Source organism: Microtus oregoni, unplaced genomic scaffold (assembly GCF_018167655.1).
Source record: "Microtus oregoni isolate MIOR12 unplaced genomic scaffold, Mior012 000001F_ref0000356, whole genome shotgun sequence".
Lineage (NCBI taxonomy): Eukaryota > Metazoa > Chordata > Mammalia > Rodentia > Cricetidae > Microtus > Microtus oregoni.
In genome coordinates this window covers 33152582-33174022 of record NW_024543060.1, presented here as the reverse complement: position 1 = coordinate 33174022, position 21441 = coordinate 33152582, and the positions used below count along the sequence as shown (strand labels likewise).

The window sequence follows — 21441 nt, the reverse complement described above, 5'->3', positions numbered from 1 at the left end:
TTTTCATAAGAGCCACCTAGACATCAGACACTACTTTAAACAAGAACAGAAAGTTTTAGAACAAACTATTTGAACTATTTAAATATCCCCTCCAACAGATTTAAGAGTTAGAAGAACAAAGAAGAAAAAGAAGAAGTGAAAATTTGTTACTACATAGAAAGTTACACCTCAAGAAAGTGCTCACAGGAGTAGAGGGAAGGGAGGAGGAGCTGAATCGGTTAGTGTTTGCTTTGCAGGTGGATGGCCCATGCTTATAATCCCTGTTCTGGAGAGGCAGAGACAGGCAGATCCCTGCAGCTCCGTGGTCAGGCAACCCAGCACACTACGTGAAAAACCTCATGTCAGAAAAAAGTCAAACAAAACCCACAGTACACCACAAGAACAACACTTGCATCTTTCCTTTAACTTCCACAAGGGCCTGCCTACCAGTGTGCACAGAAGCGCGCGCGTGCATACACACACACACACACACACACACACACACACACACTACAAATTAAGAAAAAAAGGGAGGGGGGGGGAGTGCCAGAAACAAGGTCATGATGCCAAGTAACATTTTTTAGACCTTTCTCCCTGCCTTTTTTTGGGGGAGGGAGGGGCTCTGCTGCCCCAGCTCTTTGAGATAGGCTGTTCTCTAGGTTAGACTGGCCCTGGGGCTCACTTTGTAGGACAAACAAGATCTTGCACTGCTGATCCTCCTGCTACCTCCCCCGTGCTAAGATTATAGGGGTATGCCACTCCACCAGGAATCACTTTCCACTCCTGCCACTCCCACTTTTCCTTCTTCCTTCCTTCTTCACCCTTTTCCTTCCTGTTGGCAACCGAACACAGACTCAAGTGTCTGCTCCTAAGGCTCATTCTTCCCACTATGAAACTTTTATTTAATCTCAGTTCATTCAAATGAGAAATAACTGCTTTTTAAATTTTGTCTACAAAATATTTATGGCTTTCACTACATTAAAACTGGACGTGTAAGCCGGGCGGTGGTGGCGCACGCCTTTAATCCTAGCACTCGGGAGGCAGAGGCAGGAGGATCTCTGTGAGTTCGAGACCAGCCTGGTCTACAAGAGCTAGTTCCAGGACAGGCTCCAAAACCACAGAGAAACCCTGTCTCGAAAAACCAAAAAAAAAAAAAAAAAAAAACAAAAAAACAAAAAAAAAACAAAAAAAAACCCCAAAAAACTAGATGTGTATTTGGAACACAACTACCTAATCTCATTTTGTAGACAAGCAGTGTATGACAAACTACCCAAATGTATTGTAGTCAGTGGTAATGCTCATGCAATCTCCAGAACCAGGAAATGATTGTATATTAGGAAATTTACCAGCTGGTCCAGTTTGGAGGGAGGACAGTGAAATGGCCGAGGCGGAGCACTTGTTTGTATTCAGTAAGATGACTGAGTACAGAAAAGGGAAGGATGGATGCTCCTGCTCCAGGCGGTCTGGCAGCACGAGGGAGGGGATCTCAGGAGCTGCAGGAAAGCACCTGCAGACTAGGGTACCCTGCCTCCCCCCACCTCCCGGTGCTTTAAGATGGGCAGTACACAGAATCCTAGGGCTTCCCAGTCTGGGCTGGGACTGGGAAATCCTGACTGTAGTTTGAATTCTACAAGCGACTGAGGGCAAAGGCTTCTGGAAGACATTCTGTACTTAAAGGCAATGCTTTGTCACAGAAATGTCCCTGGATATCCAGTCTTTGGTGCATTAGCTGTAGGGAATGGGAGCTGACAAGGGCAGAAACTAAAGAATCTAATCAGTTTGTTTTTTTGAATCACATTTGAATTTCCAAAAGCAAAATACATGTTTTAAGGAGTCAGGTTGCTCCAAAGGCCCTATTGAGCAATTTAAAGTTTATGGCCACTAATGTTCTACTGTGGTAGAGAATATTCTTACTTGTTTCCTCATGTTCTGATAATGCTTCTTTTCAAAGGAGAAGACTGAGTCATCCCCTTCCCACGTATTTAGATACTAGCCATGGCTGCCGTTCTGCTCCTGAGAGTTTATGTCATGGGAAGGATGGTGATTGTGAGGGGAGGTCTCGGAAAAGGAGGGAGAGGGAAAGCTTACTTTGCATGGTTTGACTTAGAAGTGATTTCACCAACGGCAACTCAAATTTGGTAAGGGAAATTTAAAAAATAAAAATTAAGTACTTTTTATTTAAACCACACATGTATTAGCCTATAAAAATAATTAAAAATAAATTTAATATTAAAAATAGTTATTAAATTATAAGAACTTATTATTTGACAAGAAAGATTTCCTGTTGTTCAGATTCTATACTAGCTTAGTGCATTTTGTATATAATTTTGAATTTTGAAGGTTAGGGAGCAAGTCTGAGGCTCCATCAGCACACGCTGTCCCACTCAACTGCACCCTAGTCCTACACAGGCACACCATGTCCTCAATTGGGACACTCTTGGGCTCCAGGTACAATTACAGTTACATGTGACAAGAGAAGAAGTAATGAGTGTCACACATGTGGAAGTATTCAATGGCGACAACTTAAGAACAGTTACTATGTATTAGAAACCAGTCGTGGTGGTTCACACCTGTAGCTGCAATACTTAGCAGGTAGAGGAAGAATAGTACTATGTATTAGAAACCAGTCGTGGTGGTCCACACCTGTAGCTGCAATACGTAGCAGGTAGAGGCAGGAAGCTCTTTAGCATTGTAATGAGTTGAAGGCCAGCCTAGGCTATCTAAGATACTAAAAAAAAAAAAAACCAAAAAACAAAAACCTCCCAAGCCAAAACAAAAGAATAATTACTATTTATTAGAGACTAATTCCATGTTGGTGTTAAAATAGAAAATGCTATGTGAGATTGTGACACACATACCTACAAAACTAATCTAAACCCTTTTAAATGAGAAGTGGTGGAGCAATCCAGGAACTTAAGTAGACCCACATAAAGGTACACACAAAGCTCCTGTCAAAATGGACTTTCCTTCTGCACTGTGTGTTTTCCAAATTGAAAAGAAATCGAGTATGGAAAACAGAAAACTCTCATCAATGTGGCAACAATGATTACCACAGGGCACGAGAAAAGAATGTAAAAGGCAGTTGGATATTCGTGCAAACGTTTCTGTCATTTACATTTCTTCAACCAGTTAGTTCTCAGCTGCAAAACGACATCTGTCATTTTTGGCTTACAAGCTAATTCTTAAATGAATGTGAGAGATGTTTTTTTGCAGAGTTAAAAACGCTGAGTATGTTTAACAACTGTACCATGGATTTGTGAGAATTTCAAGCATGTGTTTAGAGTAATTCAATGCAGCTATCATATCATGATCAAATAAAATTGTGAGGTTATTAATAAAATAAACACTATGTAGCAATATTTGGCAACTATGTTAAGGCAAAAAGTAGATTTTTCTAGCTATGCACTTAACTGATAAAGTAAAAGTACTTAACTGAAAGAAATACAAGAAAGGAATGCTGTCTTAAAATAAACCAGAGCATACAGGATAGAGTAAAATATTTCATAACAGTGTTCGAATGGTGTTGCTTTCTGTTTTTTCTTCTCGGGAAACATGACAACACTTAAAATTCAGCTGGAACGATCTTTGAGCCATGAGTACTTACGGTATTTGTGCTTCGCCGCACGCCAAACTCCATCCCACAATCCTGTCATTGCTTATGTGTAGTAGGCCATACAACGAAAAAGAATGGGATACGTGAACCACACCTACAAACATTAGAAGAAGCACCTTTTGTTGTGTGTGGCAGCATAGCCTATGATCTGCCATATCCAATGCTGTGTCTTAGGTTCAGTCCTTAGTACTCCCCATCAGAAGAGAGAAAGGAAGCACTTCTGGAGGCTGCTTGACCACAAACAGCATGAAGCAGAAACAGAAGCAGGGTGAAGGCAAACCATGAACACAATGTGCTGTAAGATTTAAAGGGAGTAAAGAAGTCACAGATGTGCTCATTTCTGGAGAAAATTTATAGACAGGTCCAATAAATCTCACCTTGCAAGAAATGACTTAGAATTTAAGGGGAACACTCTTCAATGGGGGCGGGATTTAGCAATGGGTTTTTAAACCTCTTAGGGCTGGTAACCTGGATCGTTCACAAGCCTTCCAAATGGAAAGGACGGCTCCGGAGCTTGGTTTGATATAGCCTAGCCTGGGAAGACAGCTGAACTATCTCTACAATTGCTAAGAATTAGAAATATCATGGCTCTGACTTGGCCAAATAAATCAAAATCTCTAAAGACTAAAAAAAAAAAACCTACTTGAGTTGGGGGCAATTAAATGAGCTCACACAAGCAAAAGGGCGACAGTGGTGCTTTGCACTATGAAAACATTTGTTTCTGTGAGTACACAGTTCTTGTCCAGTTCAGATATGGGTGCCTAGCATCTAGTATATTAGTGGGAATACTTGAAATTTATAATGAATCCTTACTGAAAGAACAGTGACATTAACTAACAATTTCTGGTGTTGTAAATTTTAAATGTCCAAATAAGTTAAAAGCAGGCCACAAAACTAAACCTCAGAAGCCAATCTGATAAAGAACAAGCTTTTTTTTTCTATAGGATGACAAAGGCAGCGAGTTAAGATGACTATTTCCAGGGTTGGATGTCAGGGTAAGATAAAACAAATTATAGGGAAAGAAAAAAAGAGAAGCAAAAATAATTACAGGTTAGGTATGACTGAGCTATAGGAAAAATAAAAGTTTCTAAAAATGTAGAGTTTGGATAATGATAGTGGTGGTGGAAAGAGCGTGACAACATCCCAGAAACACTGAACAAACAAAATGCAAAGAAGGAACAACGAAATCTGATAGAATCTGAGTTCTTTAATGAGTTAAGATTATTACAAAATTGAGACAATTTTAGGAACCGAAGTGGCCTCTTCACAAGAACACAATGTAGCCTGATATGAAGACATATAAAAACAACATAAAATCAAGAGGGAGAAGGAAAACAGAGCTAACAAGAGTTCAATTACTTTGGGTGTCACATTGCTCATCTCTTCATTTTTCATACTAGAATGACAGGACCAGCCAACTACTTCTCAGCTACTCTGAGACTTTCCAACAAGAAGACAGTAGATATACCATGCCAGCAGGCATTCAGTGAACAGAAGCACTCCAACCACATAGTTATTTTTTCCACTGTTCATCAAATGAAGGCAGTTTATTAACATTACAGGAAAAATTTATGTACCTACTATCTATACATCTATTTATGGCTATAGGCAATTGAGATTGGAAATGAAGTACCTCATATAATCATATGAACCAAAAATATGGAATTAAAAGCAAACAGTTAAAGTGACCTATATTTCATTATTTTGAAAAAATAACTTTGTAAACATTTCGGGGGGGTCCCTCTTTTTTTTAATAGAGTCTCATGACTTCCTATGTAGCCAAGAATGATCTTAAATTCCTGATTCTCATGCCGCCCCTCTCAAGTTCTTAGGAATACGGGCCCTCAATATGATTTTCCTGTGTTCATACCCAGGGTGGCTTTCTTTTGCTCTTTAGGGTGGAGGAAAGTTGATGTATTAATCACTATTGTCTTCTTTCATGTGTTACTGTAATCAGACCCCAAGTTATGGTTATACACAGCATATGCTAAAGCCGTATCTCCAATCTCCAGCAGTATTAAGTATGAACAGAGACAAGCAGAGTAAGGAGATTATGGTGTGGAGGTGCAGAACTGAAAGGTGAAGGAAGACAACAGGAAGGGTGCTCCACAAACTCAGGAGTAGCTGGCCATACAACTGAAATTCCATGGACTTCTGTGCTATTTAATATATAGAGGAAGAACATGAAGTTGGGTAGGTAGGGGTATGGAAAGGTCTAGGAAGAGGTGGGAAAGGGGATAGAATATGATCAATATATATTGCACAAAAAGATTAAAGAAAAAGAACAAGCACATAAAAGTTCTCCACAGGAAGAGAAAAAGCTTGATTTGGGGTTAGGAGTTGAAGGTTCAGGTCACTAGAGTGCGGTAATAAAGGACTAGAGGGTAATAACGGACTAGAAGGAACAGCACTTCCCTTGCTGTGAACAAAGACAGTTCCATGCTTTCCCAGCATTCCCAGTCTGTACATGAGCAGAAGAAAATGCCTACCCTGAAATAACCCTTAAAGAGGATATGCCACTGCTTATTGATGTCGTTTGGGTCCTTCCCACTGAGTATTCATTCACCCTTATTTTGAAAAAAAAAATAGGAGAGAAAATGCACAGCAAAGATGACATGTGATGGAAATTCTGAATGTTGACATTGTTCGCTTAAAAACTAAGGCATTGGTAAAAACGGAAAGGAAAAACACACTGACTGGTTACTCAATACAAAATGGTCAACACTGAAAACATACATACAAGCAGCACTATATGACTGAGCAGGTTGTGTTTATGTATTTAGGAATATAATGTATACCAACAATCAATGAAAAAGAGGCTATGAATTTGAAAGAGAGAACAGAGGGGTAGGTGGGATATTTTGAAGGGAGGAAACGGAATGAGAAAGAATGCAATTACATTACAATCTCAAAAAATATAAACAATTTAAAATAAAAAAGTGAAACAATGGCATGTAATACAATGTGATATATCTACAATAAGCCTTGCAACGCCACTGAAAATAAGTTTTGAAGATTATTTTTACTAAGAAAGCTTAGCAGTTACAGTTTACAGTTCATAAACACACTAGAAAAAACTACTTGAATGGCTCCTCATGAATCTCATGAATACATAGAGAATTCAGTCCCAGCCCCAGCTGGAGGCGGACACAGAGAACAATAAAGAAGCGAGGCTGGCCCAGTTTAAGAAGCCATTAGACAACTGGAAACTCCTCGTGCCGTCTTTCAGGTTGATGAGTCTGAAGTACCGCTTCATGTCATATGATTTTAAATATTGATATGTTACTATATTAAGCAAGAATGCTAAGAGCTGGACTGTATGAATCTACTTTACTACCAATATTACAGTCTAGATTTATAAAGTGAGAATAATGACAGCAATAATATTGCTAGGTTGTGGGTAAGATTAAATGAGTTAATATTAGCAAAATTCTTAAGAAAGAATGAAAAAATCTGAACATTCAAATTTGCCAAGACCTTTTATAAAAAATAAAAATCTCTCATGGGAAAACTACATGGAACTTTTATATATTTTTCTGGTCACATAATTCCAAGTTTTAGTTTGGTCAACATGTTTCATCCTATATTCTTCCTGGATGGAGAAAGTGTGTAAAGAGGGGTGGGCTTCGAGGTTTCAGATGCTCAAGCCAGGCCCAATGTCTCTCTCTTCTCTCTCCCTGCATATCCAGATGGAGAACTCTCAGCTACCTCTCCAGCACTGTATCTGCCTGCACGCTGCCATGCTTCCCACCGTACTGATAATGGACTAAACCTCTGCACTGTAAGCCAGCTCCAATTAATGTTTTCCTTTATAAGAGTTGACGCGGTCATGGTGTCTCTTCACAGCGATATAATCCTAACTAAGACACTTAATACTTCAGTGAGCTGTAGATGGTAAATAGTTTTCTACAAATAAGAGGGACATTACTGGCTAAATTGAACTCTAAAGAACACAGTAACTATCAAGATGGAAATCTGGCTGACATAGTTTTCCTTTAAAAGCATTCATTTCATAGCTTCAATTTTCAGAAATGAAAAATTTGGTGTTCCTTGTTGAAGAATTTAATTTATGTTTATAAGTGTTATTTCTTTTGGCTTACAAAAGTCTATACTTAACAATATACAATCTGAATTCATAACATGCATTTCTCATTTAATGTCTCTTTACTTACTTGTAGATAAAGTACACAATTTAACTAATGGCAAAAGAAGACAAATAGGAAAGAAGATGTTTTGTGGCACTGGTAGACAGAACAGTCTATTCTTGCAAATGAGAGGCTTCTTGCCATAGCTTGATTTTCCTGTCAGCTACTTCTATAAGCTATTTCAAGGCTCACATTTCATTGTGCAATATATGTATATGAATTCTTTACAGGCTTCCTTAGGAACAGATTAGTTGATTAAGAAGACCAGGGTGCACGCTTTCATGGAGTCAAGGAAATGTATTTCTGGAGGTACCTTTAGTCTTGATGACTTTAAACAAAAATAATTTTAGACACGAGGGCTAGCAAGGTGGCTCAGTGAGTCAAGACTCTTGCTGCCAATAAAGTCAATATATTTGCCTCAAAATTCATTTTAGTAGTGTCTGCTCAAAAGGTCTGACTCTGTTTCATGAATTCTTGGTACTACAGTCATGAGGTCTGTAATAAATGCATTAAAAGCTATGGGAGATGGGGTTGGAAATGTAGCTAGCATGAATGGCAGGCATGCACAAGCCCTCGGTTCAATCCCAAGCACTGCACAGAACTGTCTACCAGACAGTACATGCTTAGCACTTGGGAGACCAGGGAAAGAGGATTAGAACTTCAAGTTCATCCTCAGCTACAGAGAAAGTTCATGGTCAGTATAGGATACAAAAGACAACCCCCAGTGAAATAAAAAGGTGTCCTGTGGAACAATCCTTTTGTATACAAAGATATATTGCTCTCATTGTTAATAAAAAGCTGATTGGCTGATGGCTAGGCAGGATTTTTGGGGTAGAGGGAATGGTGGGAAGTAGGAAGGCAGAGACTGAGTTGCCAGCAAGACACAGAGAGAAAACAGGAGGTGCAAGATAAAAAAGATGTAATGCCACATGGGCAGAATGCAGAGGATATAATGGATTAACTTAAGTTGTAAGAGTTAGCTATTAACAAGCCTGAACTATTGGCTGAGCATTTATAATTAATATTAAGTCTCAGATTGGTTATTTGTGAGTGGCTGCTGGGACAGGAAAACTACACCTATAAAGTTGACTTTATATATATATAAAATGTTTTGTGGCACTGGTAGACAGAACAGTCTATTCTTGCAAATGAGAGGCTACTTGCCATAGCTTGATTTTCCTTTCAGCTACTTCTATAAGCTATTTCATAAATACCATAAATCACATGAACTGGAGTCAAGTTTCTAAGGTGGCATTTTTTTCAAGGGTTAATAAATAATTTAAGAATTAGATTATTAAAGTTGAGAAGATAATTTATAGAAATATGTAATTTTAATAACTACTCAAATTATTTGATTAAAAATCCTGGTTAAATTTAAAAATAAAATAAAATGTTATTACAACTAATGGACCCATCTAAATATAATTCATATATATATTTATTTTCGTTTTTAAAGACATGGTTACTGTGTGTATTTTTGGTGTCCTGGAACTTGTTTTGTAGATCAGGCTAGGCTCAAAATTCTGGTTAAATTAAAAAACAATGTTATTTCAACTAATGGGCCCTTTTAAGTGTAATTCTTGTGTATTTTTTAGGGTTTTTTTTTGGGGGGGGTTGTTTGTTTTTTTGAGACAGGTGTATCTTTGGCTGTCCTGGAACTTGCTGAGTAGATCAGGCTGGCCTCGAACTCAGAGATTTGCCTACCTCTGCCTCCTGAGTGCTGGGATTAAAGGCATGTGCCACCATGCCCAGACAATTCATATGGGTGAGTTGAATGGAGGCTTCTTGAAAGTTCTATCCTGTCCCAGCTCCCAGAATATGTGCATACTGCCTTATTAGGAAGAGATCTTTGCAGATGTGACTAAGCATCTGAAGAGGCCTCTGTCACTTTAGCAGACAATAAATGCCATCACGAGTATCTTATAAGTAGTACGGAAAGGCAAGAGCAGAGACTGGAATGATGATGTTGGCACAAGCCAAGGATGCCAGGATCACCAGTGAGAGCTTCCGGAAGGAGACGCTGGCACAACACTTTTTCCGAATTGCTGTTTTTAGGACGTGTATTTGAGATACGGATTTATCTACTGGTGTTTATGACACTGTTAGGGTCCTGGAGATGTTCCACGGAAGAGCACCATCCACGTATGCAATCAGCACGAGAGTTTTTATTATTCCAGCATGCTGAAGTGTCACTGCATACAGAAACAAGATGGCGAAAGACGCTGAGAGGGAAGCATGGGCTCCTTAGCTGAAGGGGAGCTCCTAAGGCAGTTAGATCATTTTAGATATGATTGGCTTAAACAAGTGGCAATCATATTACTGCATTCTAATTGGCCAGGACTAGTCAGGGGCTGGTCAGGGCTACAGTTTTCAATTTTTGGGCAGGCCAGGCCTTGTCCTTGAGCTGCTAACTGTGGCTTAGGCCTAGTCCGGTACTGCCCGCACCAAGCCTCCTCCTTGTCGGGGGTGGGGTGGGGTGGGGGGAGGTGGGGGGGTGGGGGGTTGGAGATTGTGCTTTGTTCGTGGCTCTTTCAGAAACTGCCTGCTCAGTCTCAGTGAACGGAAACTGAAGGCTGGTCTCAGAGAGAAGCATCTGCATGGTCCTCTCAACACCATCAGCTTTGCTTCACACACGCTTACATGGGCATAACAAAAGAGCGGGAGAAACAGAACAACTCAGCCAGAAACAAAAGGAGTATTTCTTTAAGAAGAAGGCAGTGGTGCAGAGGGATCAGGAACTTAAGCAAGTTGAGTCCAGCCTGTGCTATATGAAACAGTGTCTCAAACAAACAAAACCAAACAACAAAAGCAACAAATATCAGACTCCTTAATCCCAGATCTGCTTCTAGTAACAGTGTAATTTGGGACAAGTTACATAATCTCTTTAAAGTCTTCTATCTTTTGTAAACTGAGAATATATTCTTTCTTTCCTTTTATTTAAAATAGTTTTTTTAACCTAATATATACTGCTTAGTTTCTTCTCTCTCTACTCCTCCCAGTTCCTCCTCACCTACCCTTGCATTCAATTCATCTAAGGGACTATATACTATACTATGATAAGATAAATAGAAAACTAACAAATCTGAATAGAACTAAACAAATAAGCAGCAGGAGCCCACAAGAAGGCAGGAAAAACAGACACAGACACAGAGATGCACTTGTTCCCACATTCAGGAATATCCCATTAAACACTAAACTGGAAGCTATAATATATATGCAGAGGATCTGGTGCAGACCCCTGCCAGGCCCTGTCCATGCTGCCTCAGCCGCTGTGAGTTCATATGATCTTTGAACTACTTTCAATTACATGTTTTTTAAACTTTTATGACCTTGAAATGTTAAAAATAAAATAATATAAAGGTCACAACAAAAGTATATTATTAAAAATTAACAGTAGATAGGTGAGTCAAATCAAATATGTTAGAAGATTCATATGGCTCCAATAAATGGTAATTATAGAGTGAATTCTAATTGGTATCAATAATAAAAACCCAGAGTCATAGCTTAGGGGGTGAAAGCTGAGAGAACGGAGAAGCAGAGCAGCCAGTCACTAGAGGGTTCTTACTCTACCACCAGTGCTCAGACCAAACGGGTGATCCTGTCTCTATGAAAGCTCAGACTGAATCCTCAAACTGAACCTGAGCTCCTGTCTCCTCCTGCCTTATATTTCTGTCTCCACCCAGCCATAGCACTCCTGTCTCCACCTCCCTAGTGCTGGGATTAAAGGCGTGGGATCCCAAGTGCTGGGATACCTTTGTGTAAGCTGTTTCTCTTTTAGACAGAGTCAATCTTTGCTTAGCCCAGGTGGCCTTGAATTCACAGAGATCCCTCAGCCTCCGTCTCTTGAGTGCTGGGATTAAAGGTGTGTGCCACCACTGCCTGGCCTCTATGGCTAATTAGTAGCTCTGCACTCTGATCTTCAGGCAAGCTTTATTTGTTGGATTACAAACAAATGTCACTACAGGTACTTATAAAATACAACATGAGTTAGAAACATAAAAATGATCATCTACATACTCATTGACTTTCTTTCTTTCCTTCTTTTTCTTCTTCTTCTTCTTCTTCTTCTTCTTCTTCTTCTTCTTCTTCTTCTTTTTCTTTTTTTAATAGGGGCTCACTGTGTAGAGCAGACAGGCCTCATACTCAGATCTACCTGCCTCTGCCTCTTGAGTACTGGCTCAGTCATAGCTTTAACATTTATGTAGCCATGTAGGTTCTATGTTTTGTAATCAAACTGGGGCATGAACAAAAACTAAACTATTACCTCCAGTGTTGTTAGTATTAAAAAATTAATCCATGTAGAACAATTAAATACTGTTAAGCATAGTAAAGAGTTTAATAAATCTTACCCAAGATAAATTATACCTCTTAGACTTCTTCTTTCACAAAACACAACCACACAAGTCACAATTACAGCTTTTTCAGATAGCGCTTAGCTATCTGAAATGTGTATCATGAAATTTAAAACTGATATTTTTCCTTCTATAAAACATACAGTTCCTATCAACCCTGCCTCCTTCTTACTGAAAGAACTCTTCATGATGACTGCAGAACTGAAGTAGAATTTAGAAGCAGCCTCTAAAACTGGAAGTAATGTTCATCTAAATATGCCTGCCAAGTTTAAAAATGTATTAGGAGTTAAACTGAAACATGTTGAAAATGACTCACGGTGGACCAGAATACACTCTGTAGGAAATAAGAGCCCATTCACAAGTGGGAGAAATACACTCACACTTCATCTGTGGTAATTCTCTGGACTTCACTTCCAGTAAATAACATATTTTAAAATAATTGTGGAAAATATCTTACTTTTAACTTTAGCTTTTATGAGTTGATTTAGTCAGCTGACATTTCAAATTTTTATATAATTTTGTGGTAGTGGGTATATTTATCAAACATAAATCTATAAAAACTTCTCTGAAGCAATGAAGCAGCAGCATTTATAATGCGAGCTACGTAAGTACACGCTCGTCTTCTCTGGTTTAGTACAATCATAACCAACAACTCTGACTCTTGATTTCTTAGAAACACCCAAAAAATGAAAATGTGTACACAAACCATGTGCTGCCTTGAACTTTTAGACACACGCTTAAATACACACACACACACACACACACACACACACACACACACATAGGTATATCTGTAATTATCTGCTCTTAAGCTGCATCCAATAAATAAATTCTGATTAATAGCACTGGTCCATGCTGCTTCAGTTTTCTGAATTAGTTTTTCTAGTTTTATCAATTTTTATTTGAGCAAGAATTGTAAAACAGTTCATGAAAGTATTCAGTATCCAGACAGATAATTAGATCAATAATAACAAATAGATAATCTAGATAATTCCCTTTTCCCAACCCATTTTTATGTTTTTCTTTTCTTGAGAGTGGTCTTGCTAATAGCCCATGCTGGCCTCACTACCTCCCGGTCTCAGTCCTATGAATGTCTTCTGAGTGACAGGTGTGTGCACCACGTCCAGCTTCAAGCCATGGTTTTCAAATGTGATCATCTTCTCTGGAAACAACTGAGATATTCTGGCACATCTATGCCACCCATTCATGGACACTAACTACTTTCTTGGATATTAGCCATATAAGGCCCCCTCTTCCGTCTCTGCCTTTTGGCAGTTCTAGGGCTCTAATCTAGTGTTTCTTACATAGTAGGCAAGTGCTCTACCACTGAGCTGTGTTCTTAGGCCTCACTTACTTCCTCTGGAGCATATCTTTACTGCATATACATTGTTAACAGAAAGGGAGAGTCCAATGCACTAAATTATTATTTAAAACAAATATTAAACAATTTTAGAATAGCTTTAGATCTGCATTATTCCTGCTTTTAAACTAAGTCATTTTTTTAAAGATCTCATGTCGTTTACATACATAGAAAGAAGAGTTTCTTAATCTGTATTTCTTTCCCACAGATACCCAGTGAGTGTGCCACATGCATGTCGTTAGAAAACTTCTCTGTTCGGTCTTTCTTTTTAAAAACACCTTTGCTAGCAGACTTTTATTATAAGATCACAGCTTGCTCTTTTCCCGTTCTCTTTTGGTTATATGCAAACTATGAAGGTTATAGTACATTGCTGCACAGTAGTTAAGGCAGCAGGACAGGAAGCAGCTCCTCATAATACACTCATAGTTGAGAGCAGCCATGAGGGTGGCCCACGTCTTTATTCCCAGCTATAGTAGAGACTGAGGCAGGAGGACCGCTTGAGTCCAGGAGTTCCAGGATGTAGTGTGCTACAAAGATCAGGTGTCTGCAGTAAGTCTAGCATCAATACTGTGATCTCCCAGGGATGGGGGACCATCAGACTGTCAAAAAAAGGATGTGGGGAGGTTGAACCAACCCAGGTTGGAAACAGAGGCCACAGTCAGGAGCAGAGATCAGTGAATTAACATGCAGCATGCCTGTCCTCAGCTTAACTTCTCCAATCTTAACCAGTTCAGAATGCCCCACCTAGGGAATTGTGCCACTCACAGAGGGGATGTCTTCTCACCTAAACTAGCATAATTATGGTTATTTCCCACACACATGCTCATAGGACATGTGATCCAGACAGTTTTTCATTGAGATCCTCTTCTCAGGTGATTCTAGACTGCGCCAAGCTGACAATTTATGTTAACCATCACAGCCTAGGACATACTTAAAGCATAACCATTGATGTAACTACGGGATATATAATATTTCACCATGTCCTCCTTGCCATTGATTCCCTAAGTTTAGTTGCAATTTATATTTTGTCTCTATTTACATTAAATTAATATGCTGATATTCTATGATACCTTATCAATTACACATTATGCTTTGTAAATAAAATAAAAATGGCAGTTAGGGTTTAATTTTATACTAAAAGTTCACTGCCTGTTCTTTCATACCTTGACATTTTGATTTATGAGTTCTTAGATACTTCCTTTGGATGGTAAAGTCACAGTTTTAAGCAGTGTTTTCAGGGTAATTGGCTGCCTAAGTCCTCACTAACTGGTCTCTTCTCATCACTCAGAGTACAAACTTCTCTGAATTAGTGTCTGATTTACATCTTTTTAAATGTTTATATTTATATACTGCTTATTTGTATATTTTCTGATTTGTACCATAGGAATGTTGTTACAAAGACAAAGACTCTTTCATTTTATTAAACACAAAGTCCTAGTGCCTAGAAACAGTGCTTGGCTCAAAGAGGATGGCAAATAAACCCCGCTGAGATTAAATAAAGTGTACTATGGGGGAAATTCCACACAACCAGATTACTTTAGGAAAGGACTTGCACAGTCCGGGTATTAAGTCCTGTTCCCTTAACATTCATGCTCAAGTTACAGAATAGCTGATTCCTGTCTTCTCCTGCACCCCATCCTTGACTTCTTGTCTCAGAAAAGCACTGTCTTTGGCAACAAGTTACAAGTCTTTCTCTAATGGAGGAAGGTCATTGGCTAATAAAAAAACTGCCTTGGCCCATCTGATAGGGCAGAATTTAGATAGGCGGAGTAAACAGAACAGAATGCTGGGAGGAAGAGGAAGTGAGCTCAGAAATCATGCAGCTCCTCTCAGAGCCAGATGCGATGAAGCAAGCCACCAGGTCAGACATGCTGAATCTTTCCTGGTAAGACTGGTGCTACACAGATTATTAGAGATGGGTTGATCGGGACATGAGAATTAGCCAGTAAGGGCAAGAGCTAATGGGCCAAGCAGTGTTTAAAAGAATCCAGTTCCGTGTTGTTATTTTGGGGCCTAAGCTAGTCAAGCGGCCAGGAGCCGGGCTGTGGGAAGAGGCGTGCGGCTCCTACATTTTTCACTTTTATTTCAGTGCTTTTGTTTCCCCCTCATGCCCTAACTGTCTGCACATGGACACATGCTGTTGAGTCCCTGTGTACAGTGCCTTTCTCACGCTGTCCTTTTATTTGCTATTTTCTGTTTATAACATCTTTCTCTTACCAATTTGGTTTCCTGTGTCCCTGTACCTCACTATTTCTCTTTCACTACTTTTAAAGTTGCATGGCCATGCTTCTGTGCCATGTATTTTAACATGATCAGTTTTTCTATCTTCTTCTATTTTTCTGTTTTTGGTTTTAGAAATCTTATGCTTTCTAGGAGTTTCTTTAGTTGTGACTATAGTTGTGAGTATATGAATACTCTAGTTCAGTCTGAATTTGGTGGATCTAATGGAGAAAAAGAAAGACTACAAGGAATAAGAGAATCAAGTAACAAAAATAAACCTTGCAAACTCCATAAAACTGATGAAAGTGATTGGCCCAGACATGGAGAACTTCATAAAAAAGCAAATATAAAATTCAGACACTAAAAATTTCACTTAAGAATGCATTAATGTAGATTTAACAAAGTGTTAAAGTATTTTGTGTCCTTTAGGAACAACACAGATTAGCAATTTCTGCATTTAAAACAAATTATGTGAATTACTTATAGACATGAGAATTAGGAATAATATTATAAAATGATCCATTTTATACAAAGTTTAGATGTGATACTACCTTTTCTAGCTCCCATCCTAATAGGCTTCAGTCCACTAAGTTCATCTAGTATGCCGCACAAACACGTCCTTGCTGACATGCAGGAGCAGATGAAAGGACAGATGAGCAAAGGCAAAGCACACAGAAATAGAAGAAGAGGGGAAGGAAAGCACAGCTAATATCTTCCTCTTGTGAAAGTGGGAGCTGTTTCCATATCAACTGCTGAGTTTATTTTGTTTTTGAGACAGGTCTCTTGTGGTCCCAGGCTGGCCTCAAACTCACAATCTTGCTTCCATCTTCCAAGTGTTGGAATGCAGGCATGCCTGGCTATACTAACTTTTAAACTAGCTCAATATGGTACAAATGTCACTCCGACCACCTACTTTCCTACTTTCCTGCACACTCTATCCTGTATCTTCTACCGTTATCAGAGAAGTTGTGGGGTGGAGACTGAAAACATTCAAATTAAGTCCTTTGAAAGTACTTTTAGGTAAACTAGATGCTCAAAACACCCAAATCTCCCCCCACCCTCTTCTCAAACATGCATTACTTTTACTTTTTGAGATAATGTCTTTTGTCCCTCAGGTGGACCTCAAATTTGCTATGTAGCTGAGGAATAGTCTCAATCTCTTGATCCTCCTGCCTCTACTTTGAAAGTGCTAGGATTACAGGGATATGCCATCATGAATAGCCAGGAAATATTTTTTTTTTCCTTTTTGGACAGAGTTTCTTTGTGTAGCCTGGCTGTCCTGGAACTCACTCTGTAGACCACGCTGGTCTCAAACTTGCAAAAATCTGCTTGTCTCTGCCTTCTGAGTGCTATGATTAAAGGTGTGTGCCACCACTGTCTGGCTCTTTTCCCTTTTTAATTTATTCTTCTCTCTATGCTACATTCCAACCACAATTTCCTTCCCTCTTCTGCTCCCCAGATCCACGCCTCCTCTTCTCCCTTCAGAAAAGGGAAGGCCTCCCAGTGCTATCAACCAAACATGGCATAGCAAGTTATACTATGACTAGGCACAAGCTCCCGTATCAAGGCTGGACAAGGAAATATTTTTTTTAAAAAATAAACTATAGCTGAAAATATTTACAATGCAAATTTATTTGAAATTGTGCGCTCACACTGGAGCTCCAGACTCAGGCTTCTGTCAAGAGTACCCATCTTTTCCAGCATTCCCATTGACTGACTTCTAACGTTTGCTCCTGGTGGGTGGAACCCTCAGAGTAACAGAGATTCGAGACAACAGGACTGGAGCTAATGTTCTGCTTGTGTTTTCAAGTGCCAGGTAGCTGTTACTTAATGTTAGAGACTTTTTTGTGCTAGAAACCAGAACACACATAGGTCTTTCATATACCTAAGAAAAGTTCTTTTCTTTGTAGGCAATTGAAGCCTTTGAGTAGAAGCCTTTTTTTCATTCATGTTTGAAAAAGGCACACTGCTTCCTTATGCTTTTTTAAAGTAATGACACAGGTTGTTTAATCATAAAATGAGGCATTTGATAAAACCTTCTCATATAAAAAATGATGATACCAATTATACATGACGGGAGCATGTTGGACGCTAGACTTAAACATGATTCAGCAAGGCCACATTCATTGTAAAGATCAACACACATTCGCTTATTCTCATTTTGAAAAGAAGGAAGCCAGATTTACAAATCCAGGTATTAAAAAGCCAATCTCCAAAGAATAAAAAAAGTTTTACCTTTGCCTTTTACTTCACATACTAATATAACATATAGCAATTCCCAGATATGCTAGGAGTATATCTCACTGGTAAAGTATTGCCGTGGCATACACAGGGTCCTGTGTTTAATAGCCCAGAATTATAAAAACTATGTCAAAGTACATTAGATCAAGCATCTTGGAATCCACAATGAAAACTTTCAGTAAATTAAGTATATATATATTAATGCACTATTGCTATGCTAGGATGAGGTCTAAGGCTTCACACTATACACAAACTCAACCAATTCCTTCATTCCCAACTCAAATGCCAGCATTCATGGTGATGTGGACATAGATGGCAGCATCCTCTTTAAGTCACAGTCCTAACCTTTCAGGATTTTTGGAAGAAAAAAAAGAAAGAAAAATGAATGTGTAGATCCTCAAAATAATACTGTCAAATGAGTGAGCTTATCATTCCTTCTATGTGGTAACTTAACCAATGTATCATTCTTATAAGCAACTCTCACAGGTAACATAAGGATAAAATAAGGGACTCCATGTATTAATTTACATTTAATAAAAAATAGTACATTTAAGATTTTTAAAATGGCGGACTTCACATTCCTCAAGCCACCCAACTGAAGCCTCAATCAGGACATATGCATTCTGCCTGGATTCCCCGCCATCTTGTCTCAATATCTTATAAGAGAATTACCTGATTAAGTACAGCATGTGGAAAAGCCCCATTGGAAAGTGTTCCTTTACTTTTTATGAATGACATTTACCCAGAAATCTCAATTTTGCTGCTTCAGGTACTTTCAGGTATAAAAACCAGCTTTTACATGTGAACCATTCAAATATCTGTCAGCAGCTTTAATTTGCCACTAAAAGGTATCTTTGAATTTTCCTAGTTTGGTCACTTTTCTTCTGAAGGTTTTCTGGTTTCAAGCTCAGGTGCCAAGATCCCAACAGGATTCTGAAGGAAAGGCCATGGCAGAGCACATCTCCATCTGACACTGTTAGCTCCAGCTATTTTCAGATGTCATTTTAACCCTATAAGTCAAGTCGAACATGTGACAGAAGCCCAGGGGTTTATATATATTCATATTAAAATTCACTCAGCTTATCAATGGTCAATAAATCAAAAGATCTACTAGATTTTAATTCTGATGTTCAATTTCTATTATTATTCTCTGCCTTATAACAATTTTTTAGTGAGGCTTTTTTTGTTTATATTTTTTTTCCTAGGGCTATAGATCCAGTTTAGGGCCTTTCAAATTCTCTGCAATGCTCTTCCACTAAACTACATCCAAATTTTAATTGCATGAATTGCTTAAATTACAAAACACAAAAGGTGCTCACACATACATATACACAAAACATGTTCTCACACATACATACACAAAATGTGCTCACACATACATATATACACAAAATGTGCTCACACATACATACACACAAAATGTGCTCACACATATATAAAACATGCTCACACATACATATACACAAAACATGTGGTCACACATATACAAAATGTACTCACACATATATATACACAAAAGGTGCTCACACGTACATATACACAAAAGGTGCTCACACATACATATACACAAAATGTGCTCACACATACATATACACAAAACGTACTCACACATACGCACACAAAGCTTGACTAAGTATGTTCACAGCAGCTTGACTTTGGTAGCTGCAACTGAAAAGAACCCCATTTTTTTTTCAACAGGAGAATACATTAACAAACTAGTATATTCAGAACGTAAATAAGGAATGACCAATATGCTAAATCAAGAAAATTAGATCAAAGAGAGTCAATAAAGTATGATTGTATTGGCATTTGGTCTAAGAAGAACAAGGCTGATGACAGCAGTAGAAATCAAGGCTGCTGCCTCCAGAAGGGCAGTAGGTAAGATGCACTGAAAAAGTACAGGAACTCTCTGGAGCTACTTAATTTCAACATCATGGTTTTGATATATGTTAACAATTATTTAAATTGTATTGCAACTTGAAATGAAAATCATAGGCCAATTTCCAACTTCGATACATTTTCCTGTCTCACTGCTAGAATTACAGGCATGCTCTACTATAGCTAGCTTTAAAATAAATTTCTCTAAAGGAAAAATGCAAGAGGAACAAGCACTGGAGAATTTTAGCATTTCCATTTCCTTCTTACCTGTCAAGGAGCTGCTCATGCTTTTCTAGAGCATCTTTTTCGGCTGTCACTGCTCGGTTCTTTTCAGCGAGAGCATTATCCCTGGCTTCTCGAAGATTTCTAAAATTCAAACATGCATTTCAGTTATTTTAAAATGCATAAGTACCTATCTTTTAAGGATTCATGAATTTGTTCACAATGTGTAGATGATGATCTTAAGGACTTCGTAGAGGCTAGTGATGCCAACTACACTGCATGAACTGCCTGAATTGGAGACTCTTCTGACAGTAGACAAAAATATAGGTGCAAACAGTCTATTTTTAACCAGAACTGGGTTAGATATTAGAATTTAGTTTCTTATAAATGTGGCACAATACAAGATTAACTCAAAAAAATCAGTAGCCTTCCTATATACAAAGAGTAAATGAGCTGAGAAAGAACTCAGAGAAACATCACTCTTTACAATAGCCATGAAAAATAAAAAATTTCTTGGAGTAACTCTAACCAAACAATTGAAAGACCTGTATGACAAGAATTTTAGATCTTTGAAGAAAAAAATTGGAGAAGATATCAGGAAATGAAAAGATTTCCCATGCTCTTAAATAGGTAGGATCGACATAATAAAAGTGGCAATTTTAACAAAAGCAATCTATAGATTCTATGCAATCTACATTAAAATCCCAAGATAATTCTTCACAGACCTCGAAAGAATAATACTCAACTTCATATGGAAAAACAAAAAATTCAAGATACCTAAAACAATCTGGAGGCATCACCATCCCCAACTTCAAGCTCTACTACAGAGCTATAGTAATAAAAACAGCTTGGTATTGACAAAAAACAGACAAGTGGACCAATGGAGTTGAATTGAAGACCCTGATATTAATCCACACACCTATGAATGCCCAATTTTTGACAAAGAAACCAAAATTTATACAATGGAAAAAAGAAAGCATCTTCAACAAACAGTGCTGGCGTAACTGGATGTCAGAAGAATGTAGAAGAATGCAAATAGATCCATATCTATCCCCATGAACAAAACACATGTCCAAGTGGATCAAAGATCTCAATATAAATCCAGTTACACTGAATCTGATAGGACAGAAAGTGGGAAGTAACCTTCAATACAAGGGTACAAGAGATCACTTCTTTTTTTTTTTATTTAAAGATTTATTTTACTTTTTTTTTCTTATTGCTTATTTACTTTATTTTATGTACACTGGTGTTAGATCCCCTGGAACTGGATCTTCGAACAGTTGTGAGCTGCCATGTGGGTGCTGGGAACTGAACCCGGGTCCTCTGGAAGAGCAGTCAGTGCTCTTAACCACTGAGCCATCTCTCCAGCCCAGTAGCATAGACACTGGGAGTACCAACTAGTAATAAATAGGACCCCCTAAAACCGAGAAA

General features: G+C 38.4%; 1 protein-coding gene across 4 annotated transcripts in view; it reads right to left on the bottom strand.

The window, feature by feature from the left end:
• The window catches only part of Pibf1 (progesterone immunomodulatory binding factor 1), a 149491-nt gene that overhangs the window by 77939 nt on the left and 50111 nt on the right, over positions 1-21441 (bottom strand). For 3 of the 4 annotated variants that reach the window (XM_041675467.1, XM_041675495.1, XM_041675476.1), the window contains 2 exons: positions 20056-20154; positions 3584-3634 (listed from right to left, as the gene is read on the bottom strand). In XM_041675467.1, coding sequence (XP_041531401.1) covers positions 3584-3634; positions 20056-20154 — 150 coding nt within the window. The remainder of the gene's footprint in view (positions 1-3583; positions 3635-20055; positions 20155-21441) is intronic. The other variant, XM_041675485.1, reaches the window with a different exon arrangement.